The 12,973-nt window shown below is 34.3% G+C and overlaps 1 protein-coding gene across 3 annotated transcripts in view; it reads left to right on the top strand.

The window, feature by feature from the left end:
• Positions 1-12,973, top strand: part of DEUP1 (deuterosome assembly protein 1) — an 82,280-nt gene that overhangs the window by 25,747 nt on the left and 43,560 nt on the right. For 2 of the 3 annotated variants that reach the window (XM_047823853.1, XM_047823854.1), the window contains exons 5-7: positions 2,600-2,734; positions 5,971-6,084; positions 8,075-8,317. In XM_047823853.1, the coding sequence (XP_047679809.1) occupies positions 2,600-2,734; positions 5,971-6,084; positions 8,075-8,317 (492 nt within the window). The remainder of the gene's footprint in view (positions 1-2,599; positions 2,735-5,970; positions 6,085-8,074; positions 8,318-12,973) is intronic. The other variant, XM_047823855.1, reaches the window with a different exon arrangement.

The following is a 12,973-nucleotide window of genomic DNA, read 5'->3' as shown; positions in this document are numbered from 1 at the left end:
AGGTCAGTTGAAAGTAAAATGGTAGAAAAAAATTCCATGCAAATATTAATCAAAAGAAAGCAGAAACAGTGCCAAGATAATTCAGTGGAGAAAGAATAGTCTCTTCAACAAACAGTAAAGGGACAACTGAATACCCACATGTGAAAGAACTAAGTAAGACCTAGATATAGACAAAAATTAGCTCAAAATGGATCAAAGACCTAAATGTAAAAACTAAATCTATAAAACTCTTAGAAAAAAAATAGGAGTAGATCTTAATGACTTTGGATTAGGCAGTGGTTTCTTAGATTTGGCACCAAGAGTACAAGAAAAGTTAGATGAATTTGACTTCACCAAAATTAAAAAAAAAACCTTTGTCCTTCAAAGAATGCCTTCAAGAAAGTGAAAAGATGACTCACAAAGTGGAAGAAAATATTTACAAGTCATATATCTGATAAGGGACTAGTATCCAGAACTAAAAAATAACTCATACTAGTCAATAATAAAAAGTAAATGACATGACTTTAAAATGGGCAAAGATATGTCTATTGATGAATAGACATCTTTCCAAAGAAGGTATACAAGTGCCAATAATCACATGAAAAAATTCTCAATATCATGAGTCATTAAGGAAATGCAGATCAACTCATGAGATACCTATTTGCACTGACGAGAATAGCTATAATCAAAAAGAGGGACAATAACAAGTGTCAGCAAGGATATGGAGAAATTAGAACCCCATACATTGCCAGTCGTAATGGAAAATGGCACAGTCACTTTGGAAAAACAGTTTGGCAGTGCCTTAAAAAGTTAAACCCAGAGTTTCCATATGATCCAGCAGTTCTACTCCTGGTTGTATACCCAACAGAAATAAATATATATATCCACACAAAAACTTGTACCCAAATGTTCACAGCAGCATTCTTTGTAATATACAAAAAGTAGAAAGAACCTAAATGTCCTTCAGTAGATGAATGGATAAGTGAAATGTGGCATATCCATGCAATGGAATACTATTCAGCCATAAAATAAATGAAGTATTGGTCCATGTTACAACCTTGATGAACCTTGAAAGCATTATGCTAAGGGAAAGAAGCCAGGCACAAAAGGCCACATAACGTGTGATTCCATTAATATGCAATGATCAGAATAGGCAAGTATAAAGAAACAGAAAGTAGGTTAGTAGTTTCCAGGGACTGGGGACAGGAGGAAATGTGTAATCATTCTAATATTATGGGGTTTCTTTTTGAGGTAATAAAAAATACCCTCACATTAGTAATATGATGGTTGTATAACTTTGTAAATATACTAAAAACCAATTAATTTTATATTTTAAAGGGTGAACTTTATGGTAGGTGCATGATATCTCAATTTAAAAAATTATGTGAGAAAGAAAAAGAAAGCAAATGTGACTATATTAATATCAGATAAGGTAGACACAATTGTTCCTAGCTTTACTTGTGACATCCCACAACTGGAAACATCCAAAATGTCTCAATATGTAAATGGTCCAGCAAATGCTAGTTCCATCCATAGCATGGAATAACACTGAGCAATAAAAAGGCATGAACTATTGATACACACGTGTATCTCCAAGGCATTATGCTGACTGAAAAAAGCCAATCTCAAAATGTCATATACTGTTTGATTCCATTTTAGAACATTCTCAAATGACAAAATTCTAGAAATAGAAACAAATTAGTGCTTGCCAAAGGGTTAAGAGTGGGAAGACGAGCGTCACTAAAAAGGCAAGAAGGTCTTTGTGCTGATGGAATGGTTCTGTATCTCGATCAAAGTTGTGGTCACACAAATCTACCCGTGTGATAAGATGGCTTAAAACTATACACGTATATTGTACCAATGTCAGTTTCCTGGGTTTACTATTGTACCATAGTTCAACAAGATGTCGATATTGGAAGAACCCAGAACCTCTCTTCGAAATCTTTGCAACTTCCTGTGAATCTTTAATTGTTTCAAAATTTAAAACAAAACCAAAAAACTCTTATAAACAGTTATATAGAAATTTCTTCACTTTATGGAGCATGCTGCTTTTAATCTATTATTTGAAGGTATAACAAGAAACAGAAAAAATAGTACAGAGTCTAAGTTTTTCTTCCTTATTGGTACGAAAAAGTTGATATCAATTTGATACTTAAATTTATATAAACTGTGATCGATAAGTAGTTTGTGCTGTTTGTATCTTTTAAATTAAGTATTCAATTTTCTTTAATAAAGTATACACTTGTTATCTTATACATGGGGCTAGTGAAATTAAAATTGTCAACACAAGATGGCACTAAGTAAAAGAAAAAACTTGGTTTTTAAAATCTGTGAGCTTTGCTACACAAATGAAAACAGAACTAAATAAAACATTTATGAAGTGAATCATTTAACTGTGCAGTTCATCAGGTCCCAGATTTACATGAAAACTGAATTGTGTTCAGTTTCAATAATTAGTTTTAATAACTGGTTCTGTCTTCACTAATCAGAACATTCAAGCATTACCGCATTTTCTAATCATGACTTAAATTTTCAAAGACGTGCCCAAGAAAGAACTCCAGTGAAATCAAGTTAGAAGCACCAGTAATGGTAAAACGTGAGCATTTTCTATTATATACAGTTTTCCAAACTGACGAATAGCTTTGAGAAACTGAGACTACACCAGATGAAACAAAGTAAAGTTCGGAGAAAAGAATTACTGCACCCCAGAGAAGAAATACCCTTTGAACTGAGCAATCTGAACCAGAAATTAGAGGTGAGCTGTATGTATTTCCTTAGTTTCCTCACGCATCAGAAGGATTGATTGCTGTTGTCGTGGGCTGTTTGTCTCTGGTGTACACAATGGCATGTATGGCTGTGGTAACAAACACCATTACAAATCAGCTTCTCGTTGAATATATTTTCTTAGCGCACCTTCCCTCTAGGCACTTAGCGAATTAAAACATCACTTTGATTTATGCATCTTTTATACAGATCAGCATTTTTGGAGAGCCAAAAAAAAAAAAGAGAGTTCAAAGAAACTGCAGATGTTGAGTGAAATTGAAGGACATCCCTGGGGTCAGTTAAATGGAATAGCTAATAAATCTTTTAATGGCTATTTAACTATTAGGTACTTAAATCCCAATGAAGCCTCCTAACAGTTTTCAGAACAGTGCTCGAAGTTTCAGGGGTATTTTTCTTAAAAGAGGTGGCGCCACTCCAAAATAGCCCTCCGTCCCTAAAATGGCTTACTGTGTCATGAATGCACTTATTTTTACCCCTTAACTTCCCAACTTTGGAAAAAAACAAACCAGCTATTTTTCTTCCCTAATGCTCTTGAGGGTTTCTGCTAGAGGTCATGTAACAGACAGGTTCTACCATAAATTCCTCTTCTCTAACCTTAGCGTAGTTCCCAGTGCTCCTCCATTATTGTGTGTTAATTGGCCTCAAGTTGACCCTTATCAAGTTAGCCCACTCTGTTTCTTCCTTTATTCTCAAGCCCTAAACCCCAGCAACCACCACCCTGATCTCCAGCCAATGATCTCCCTTTCTTCCACTTCACTGGTAGATAATGGTTGGTACACCCCAGTCACCCAGGTGAATACCCAAGAATCTTTGATCTGTTCCTTTCTCTTACTCCCCATATTTGAGCCCAGCTTTGCCCCTTTCCCTGGTCTAATGCCTCTTATCTCCTTCCTCTTTGTCTAATTATCATTGTCCTGTTTCATTTGCATCATTTTATTCTGCAATTAACAATCCTTCTCAAACTTTCCCTTCAAAATGTCTTTAAAAGAAAAAAAAAATCTAAAATCACAGCCCTAAAACCAGCCTATTGCAACAACTTTGCTGGAAGGCTTGCGTTTTAGCTTTTAAATTCCTGTAGATTTTACATTCTGCTGAATAATGTACCGGGTTTTTTTTTAAATACAAAATTACTACCATCATGATGTAAAATTGACTCTACAGGAAGTTGCGCCTCGCGTAACCACCTGCTGACGGTGGTGTGACCAGACTGTCTTCAGAAAGATCCTGGTTTCATAGAAGATGCCCAAAGATATGCCCTGTAATACATATGCTTTCCCTAAAAATGCAGAGATCAAGTCACTGGTTACCCTTCTGGTTGACTTTTTATGGGATTTTATGGGAGAACCACATTCATATAAATTGTTCATACAAAAAAAAAGGCCTGAAATTAATATGAAGTACTTTGTGTGAACACTTTTACATTTAGGGAACCAAATTTTTACATAAAATATATTTCACGAATTTATAGATGAAATTAGTAGCAAAATATGACCTGATATGTTTGTACTTATATAAAAGTTTTTAAGCACACTCTGTAGGTAGTTTAATCTGTGTAATTATGGAAACATTTCATGTACCTGTTTTTACTTGGAGCTGTATGACAAATTAATATGTAAGAGATGGGCTGTTCCAGTTTTAGTCTACATCCAAGCATGTTTTTCCTTTGGGACAAATATTATTCACTGGTCTAGTAAGAGAAAGAGCATGTTGTTGTGGAAGAATATGACAGTTTAAAACACTTCTTGACTTCTTGACTGATTGATTCCCAAAGCCATATCCTTTGTGTTAAACTATGAACATTCACGTTCCATGAATATACTACTTGAGCAAAAACTTGAAGAAATGAGCATGTTGTGTCAAGCTAGTTTCATGTCTTCCTCAGGTTAGCTCAGTTGGCACTGGCATTTATTTGCCCTGTGACCTTTAGGCAAGTTGTTAGCCTCACAGGGATTTCATTTTTTTCACCAATAAATAGGGTTAAAAATACCTTATAGGTGACATTATGGTTATGGGAGAAACACACACACACACACACACACACACACACACATACATATACATATATGTATGTGTGTGTGTGTGTGTGTGTGTGTGTGTGTGTATGTATATTTAAATGCACACTGAAGCATTTAGGGGTGAAAATACATGAGGTCTGGAAGTTGGCTTAAACTACTCAACAAAAAAGTGTGGAGAGAGAGAGGCAAAATAAAGATGGTCAGGTTGATGGTAGTCAAACTGGGTGAAGGGTGCATGGGAGTTTTTTTTTAATCTCTACTTTTATGCAAGTATGAAAATTTTCATACTAAAAAGCTAAAGTCATCTTACAAGTGAAGGTTTGTAGAGTCCCTGACATATAACAATCACTAAAGAATGTTAGTTCCATCTTCCAGTATTTAGTAAAGGATTAAAAACACATATATAATAATGTAGCTTCCCCTAGAAACTCTAATTTTAATGACCTTGACTTACTCGCAACCTTGAAGACCCAGAAGTTTTTTCAGCATGGAGAACTTACTCTGGAGGTTTAGGCAAGTTCTACAGACCCTCTGGAACCTGGTAGGACACCTCCAATCTCTACAAAAATCCTCATAAAGCTCTCTAGGTCTCTCTGTGGTCCCATAACTACTGGATATATTGTGCCGGCTTGCTAGTCTTGAAACCAATACATCTAGAAGATCAAGAAAGCCAGGACTGTTATGAGCACATGCTGATATGTCTGTGACACATATTTCTAGCTTATTTGGCCTTATTCTTGAGCTCATTTCTACCTGTTGTAGAACTTGTAAAGAACTAAGATTAATGCTCCTGCCTCCTCTTAAAGCATGCTGAGAAATACTTATTTTCAAGATTGAGGTTGTTGGCTGGGTAATGCTGAATATTAGCATATCTGAAAGGTAAGAACAGTGTAAGTCAACCTTGCCCACATTTTGACAAAGTCACTAAATCAGTCTAAGCCCCACCCCATAAAAACAACCAACCAACCAAAACCGAGGATACAGGTTTGGTGACAAGAATTAGAAGCTATGTCTAGTAATAAATCCAAGATGAGTGATTTAATACTTTTTTGTTTCTTTGTTTTCCTAATGGGGAAAAAGAATGGGTATAGTTTTTTAGAATGAAAATGTACAAATGAAAGAAGCCTTGCTCATTGTGCTTTTAAGTGAATAATTCTCCTCAATTTATGTTTGTACCTCCACTTTTTTAAAGGAATTTAGAGCAAAGTCAAGAGAATGGGACAAGCAAGAGATACTGTATCAGACTCATCTGGTTTCTTTAGATGCTCAACAAAAATTATTATCTGAGAAGTGTAATCAGTTTCAGGTACATTATCTAATACTATCCTCTAACTTAGAAAAAAATTAGAGGTTAACTATTGCTATCTTCATAATCTTACTACAGAGAGAAATGCCAACCACAGGAAAATAACCAGAACAGGTCTAATACTGGGTAAAGTCACAAGTGCATGAACATTTTTAATGGTGAATTTAGTCCACGTGTCTCAAAGGATGGTACTTTTTAAAGTGTCCATTATCATCATGTCATTAAATAACATATGTTTTTGCATGTCTACGGGCAAGTTGCTTAGAAAGTCTGAGATTGCTTGGTCTCTGACCTCAAGAATCTTACAGCTTAGAGGTAGAACACACATACATATTTACAGATAATTTATAGCAAGTGAATGGGAAACCCTTTTAGAGTTCAGAGGAGAAAGGGGGATATTGGGGCTGAGATAGTGAGGAAATATCCTACAGCAGGGGTTAGACTGGGGCTGGACCTTGAAGAAGATGTACAGTATTTTGAGAATATGTTTGGGGTGGTGGAAATAACAGCAAAATCACCGAAGCAAGAGAGCAAAAGGCAAATTCTGGGTATAGAAAATGAGCCAACTGGTTGGGAGTCTGTATGGAAGGTGGGGAAGGTAGGAGATGGTAAGGCTGGTGAGTTGGATGCAGGTTATAATAAGCCTTAAAGTCTCATCTAAGGAATTTGGAATTTTTTATCAAAGCCAGTGAGAAACTATGGTTTTTGTTTGATTTGGGTTTTGTTTCTTATTTTTCATTCTTTAAGTTACTTGAATTATATGTTTATTATGTTCTCTGAGTTAACAATACAAAATAATGTAAAATTAATAGCTTCATCTTCTACCCCGTTCTTATCCGTTTAATACAAACACTTAATAGGTGTTTTTCTTTCCATACTTTTTCTTTTGTTTGTACACACACGTAAAATGTGGATTTGGGAGAAATTATATATTTTTCCTTTTTAGAATTTTGTGGTTTTACTTAATAATAATTATCTTTCCGTATGGATACTCTCTCAAGTCATTACTTAGTTCTGCATAATATTTGATAGTATATGGTTTACATTACCATATATATATCATAGTATATAGTAGATATACCATAATTCTTTCAGTCATCTCCTTACTGATGAACATTCAGGTTGTTTCTAGTTTTTTGCTATTATAATACTATAACAAATATCCTCTGATAGACATCTTTAAATGCTAGTACTTTTCTTTTGTTAGATTAAAAATCCTAGAAATTATTCTTGAGCCACAGAGTATTATGTTCATTCAGATTTTTAAATGAATACTAGCATATTACCTCCCAAAAGATTATAGTGATGTACAATTCATGAGCAGTCTATGGGAGTACCCATACTTTCACCAACATGGAATGTTAGCAGTCTTTTTATTTTTTCCCAACTCGGACTGATAGTAGTATTGGCTTGATTTGTTTTGCATTTCTCTGACTACTTACAAGGTTGAGCACCTCTTCATATCCTTCTGAGCCTTTTTCATTTCCTTTTCTGCATATTGCCTATTTACAAACTTTGCCAATTTTCCTTTTGTGTTATTTCTCTTTTTCATATCGATGTATAGAAGTTTCTGTACCTTAAGAGTTATTAACGCTTGTTACTTGTGTTGACTGCTTTTTCCTACAATCCAACTGCTTTTGTTTAATTGTTTATTTTATTTTTCATCATATAGATACTTTCAACTACTGTGTAATGACATCCACAATTTTCCTCTTGTAAATATTCTTTCTTGCGTAATAAGACTCCCCTACCCCAGGCTTCCTACCCTACTCTGCATCTTGACTCTGAGGTTATACAAATGTATTTTCTCTTTATGTCATCCAAAACTGAAGTTTTAGAAAAAACCCAAGACTGAATTACAAAGAGTGAAACTTCATTATAAACATATTTAAAGATTTTTCCTAAATATTTTCTATCATTCTTGAATTTTATTCATGTAAGCTTAAATATGATATTCTCCATTTAATCGACACAGTCTTCGCTTTCTCAGAAACAGGCACAAAGTTACCAAACTCAACTAAATGGTAAAAAACAGTGCATAGAAGACGGCAGCTCAGAAGTTCCTCAGTTGATGTGCGAACCGGATCACAGTTGTGAAGCCAGTGAAAGAGATGAGTTCATTATTGAAAAACTAAAATCAGCTGTGAGTGAAATAGCATTAAGCAGGAATAAGTTACAGGATGAAAATCAGAAGCTTTTGCAAGAACTGAAAATGTACCAAAGACAGTGCCAGGTGATTATTTATTTCTCAATTGATCTTGCCCATGAGTTGTATAAATGATGAGTCAACAGGTGTATGGATTACATAATTTTCTATTACATGTGTAACTTCAATTCGTATTTCCTCTTACTAAGTAATTCTCACTTGATGAGTAAATTCAGTAATCCCTTAAATACCCTACCCCACCAGAATGAACTTTGGTTCTGCCGCAGTATAATAATCATTACCAGTACAGTTTAACAGCGCTCACTTACAGATCTCTATGCCTAACACTCATGGCCCTTTAGCCTCACGCCACCCTGTGTCCCCACTACTCTCTCTGACCCTGTGCCCCTTTGACTTGCAGGAATCCTGGGTTGGAGACCCAGGAAATTAGTAAGGTTTCAACAATCTAATTACTCCAGGGAGGCCCTCCGTGTGATCTATCACTGTTCCCTTTACCATAATCATTTACCAAAGAGTAGCCTGGAGTTTTGTTTTGTTTTGTTTTGTTTTGTTTTGTTTTGTTTTGTTTTGTTTTGTTTTGTTTTGTTTTGTTTTCAGGTAACCTCCACATTGGCAGATGGGATTGCTGATTTTTCCAAGAATTAATTTTCTTCTTAACCCAACAATCTTGTCTTTCTTTCTCTTTCTCTCTTTCTTTCTTTCTTTCTTTCTTTCTTTCTTTCCTTCCTTCCTTCTTCCTTTCTTTCTTTCCTTCCTTCTTTCTTTCTTTCTTTCTTTCTTTCTTTCTTTCTCTCTTTCTCTCTTTTGCTCTTCTGCATCACTAAGGTTATCCAGCATTCATAAATTGGTCATTACCAATTTCTTTACTAAATGTATATTTCTTATTCATGGGTATCCCAGTTACTTGACACATTCTATGGTTTTATCTACCACCTACAAGCATTCAGCCTTTTCTACCAATTCTCCCAAGTCAGCTGGCCCTATGTAGTCCCACTTTGTTCCTTTCTCATGCTAAGATATACTTTGGAGGTCACTGTCTGGGCAGACTTCCACTTCTGATCTTCTGCCACTTAAACTCCCAGGGGTTATTTTTTTAGTCTTGGGGAAACTCCTCATTCCCCCATCCTGCCACATTGTACATGGGATTAATTCTTTTATTTTAATATGATATTTATTTATTTACCAACTGCTATGAGAGAATTTGCCAAAATTCTTTTTACAGATTTTGGTTCACAAAAAAAAAAAAAAAAAAAAAAAAAGATTTAATTATCCTTGGATCTAGGATCATTATTAAATTTAAACTAATAATCTCCATTTTATATTTTATACAAGAACCACATTTGTTAAAAAAAAACTACTTGGCAATCAAAAAGAATGAAATCTTGCCATTTGCAACTACGTGGATGGAGCTAGAGGGTATTACATTAAGCGATTAGTCAAAAATAAGTAGACAAATATATGACTTCACTCATATGAGGAAAGACAAATATATGACTTCACTCATATGAGGACTTTTAAGACACAGAACAGATGAACATAAGGGAAGGGAAGCAAAAATAATGTAAAAACAGGGAGGGGGACAAAACATGAGACTTAAATATGGAGAACAAACAGAGGGTTACTGGAGGGGTTGTAGGAGAGGGGATGGGCTTAATGGGTAAGAGGCTTTAAGGAATCTACTCCTGAAATTATTGTCGCACTATTTGCTAACTAATTTGGATGTAAATTAAAAAAATAAAAATAAAAAATATATATAGGGAAAAAAATAAAATTTAAATAAATAAATAATGAAATGAGAACAAACAAGAATGTATTAAAATGTATCAAATTGTATTTAAATAATCAAGTTGTTTTGTAATATATAATATGTCTTGTATATGCGTACATAAAACATAAAAAACATAAACATAAAAAAACCCATAAAACATAAAAAAAAACTAACCGAATTATCCTGGAATATTTTTTACACAAAAAATATGTTACAGCTTTAATGAAAAGATCTTTGAGAAGTAGTTTGTTTCAAAAACTTCAAGATGGCTAACATAAGATTTCTACTCCCAAAAAAACACTACTTATTTTTGATGCATTTGGGGAAAAAAATGCTGAAAATAATGCTTTTATTTAGCTTTTTCCCTGTTTTATTTCCAAATTTGACCTGTGTTTCATTCTCTTTAAAGCAACACTAAATAAGAGGAGATCAATTAATTACTATTTGGTAGCTGATTTGAAGGTTTAAAAATCACTGCTTCTCTCAGACCATTCGGCAAAGTTCTAACTAAACAGATGGGCCTTAAACTTGTTTTGCAAAATTTATATTTTACCAAATGGGAATAATTGGAGGTAACTAATCACTTAACCAGTGCATATATTTAGAATGAAGTTTCCCTTCTCTTTTTGCAAAACTGTCATATGACAATGCTCCACATCTTGCACATGAATTTAAAAAGGCAACCATTTCAATTTGAATTATTGTCACTTATTGTATATAAAATTCTGTTTAGTTTACAGCATATTTTAATGCCAGATGCATCTGAATTTTTTTCTCACTTGTCTTTCCACAACTTTGAAATGTGTCAGTATACATACTAATTCCGTTGCATAGAATTATTTACTAGGCTGTACTACACTCACATTTTAAAAATGTGCAACATTTCCTATTGGAGGTTAATGACAAAAAGAAATTGTCCTGCATTTTTCTAATATCTGTGCCAAAAAAATTGACCTTTTTTTGTTTGTCAGTGTGTCATTATGGGACTAGAGCAGCAATGTCCAGTGGAAATAGAATGCAAGCCACAAATAGAATTTAAGTTTTTCTAGTAACCACATTAAAAGAAGTCATAAGAAGTGGGTGAAATTAAAACATAATAATAATTTATTTATATTCATTCAACATATATTCAAAGCATTATCATTGCAACATATAATCAGTGTAAAATTATTGAGATAATGAGATATTTTACATTTCTTTTCATACTAAGTCTTCAAACTCCGGTGTGTATTTTACATTTACAACATATCTCAATTTGGAAGCCAAGTAGTCACTGGAAATATTTGATCTGTGTTTAGATTTCATAAAATGTACAGTTAAAAAAGTAGACTTACAGGGGCACCTGGCTGCCTCAGTCGGTAGAGCATGTGACTCTTGATCTTGAGGTCATGAGCTTGAGCCTCACGTGGAGGATTGAGTTTACTTTTTAAAAAAGCAGATTTACATACCTCAGCTGTTCCAAACAAACTTGAGAGTGTTCTAGTAACCGAATCAAGTACCAAAGAATCATTTTCCTAATTATTTGCATCCACATTGACAAATAAATAATTTGACTTTTATGCAAAAGCATGCATGCCAACCACATCTAAGTTAAATAAATTCACTAATTTTGTGTCACCTTGGTATTATTAATGTTGAATTCAAAGGGATATTGCATAAATCAAAGAACAACTCTCAATTTACCAATATCAACAAAACCTCTTTTCTTGTACTTTCCTGGTCAATTTACATAATGCTGTCAATTATAATTAAAATCTTTTGCATATTCATTCATGTTAGAAAAATGTGTCAAATCATTATTATTGATTTGTATTATGAAGAGTTTCCATTTTGACATAAATTCTCTCACCTGTGTAGCGAGATCACAAAGAAGCTTTTTTTTTTCCTTAGGGATAGGGAGCCCTATCCCTAGGGGGGTTAGGGAGTATCTTCAAATATCACTCTTCTAGGTATTATTTTCTAATTAGAGTAAACATTTTACAGACTTTTAGCTAACTCCAGCCCATGGTGACTTTGCATTTCATTGGCCTGGAGTTACAGCCCTTTTATGCTCCCCTGCCCCAAGTGAAGGAAGACCGAGCTGTCTACCCCCAGCTCCAAGTTAGATTGCTCCGGAGGCAAATTTGCAAGACAGGGAGCACAGATGGTGCCTACTTCAATTGGGCAAAGTCATGGATGACATTCACGTCAAGTTAATTTGTTTTTCTACTTGCTAATCTATTGTTTCACATTTCTTTTGTTTGTTCCTTTTTGAAATTTTAGCCTCATCTGAAAAATCCACACTGTTTGAAGCAGTGACTTTATGCAAACAAGTTTATTAAATCATCCATTTGAATACATTTTTACTCTTATTTCCAGGTCAGCCAGGAACTTCTGGGGCCAAAGTATTGCAATTAGGTCCTTCACTGAACCGGGGTCTCGAGGTCTCCCAGAAAATAATACAAATTTAAGGCTTAGGTTAAAAAAAAAGTTTAGCTGGGAACTCATATATCCTATGCTGTCTGCATACTGATATTTCTAGGCTCTGTGAATTTGGGGGTAAGAATGAATAAGAAAACATATGTCCACACAAAAGCTTGTAATGAAATTTTATAGCATATTATTCATAATAGCCAAAAAGAAGAAATATCAAATGTCTATCAACTGGTGAATTAATAAACAAAATGCAGTATATTCATGCAATTAAATATTATTTATCAACAAAAAGGAATGAAATACTGATACATGCCGTAACATGGATAAACCATAAAAGCATTATGCTGAGTGAGAGAAGCCAGTCACAAAGGCCATGTATTGTATGACCCCATTTGTGTGAAATGTCCAGAAAAGGTAATTCCATAGAGACAGAACATACCATAGCAGTTGCCAGGGGTGATGGGGAGCAAAAATAGAAAGTGACTACTAAAGGGTATTGGGTTTATTTTGGTTGTGATGAAAATGTTCTGGAATTAGCG

The sequence above is a fragment of the Prionailurus viverrinus genome, chromosome D1 (genome assembly GCF_022837055.1).
Source record: "Prionailurus viverrinus isolate Anna chromosome D1, UM_Priviv_1.0, whole genome shotgun sequence".
NCBI classification, from domain to species: Eukaryota; Metazoa; Chordata; class Mammalia; order Carnivora; family Felidae; genus Prionailurus; species Prionailurus viverrinus.
Note: the sequence above shows the minus strand (reverse complement) of the source record. Positions and strands in the feature narration are given on the sequence as shown.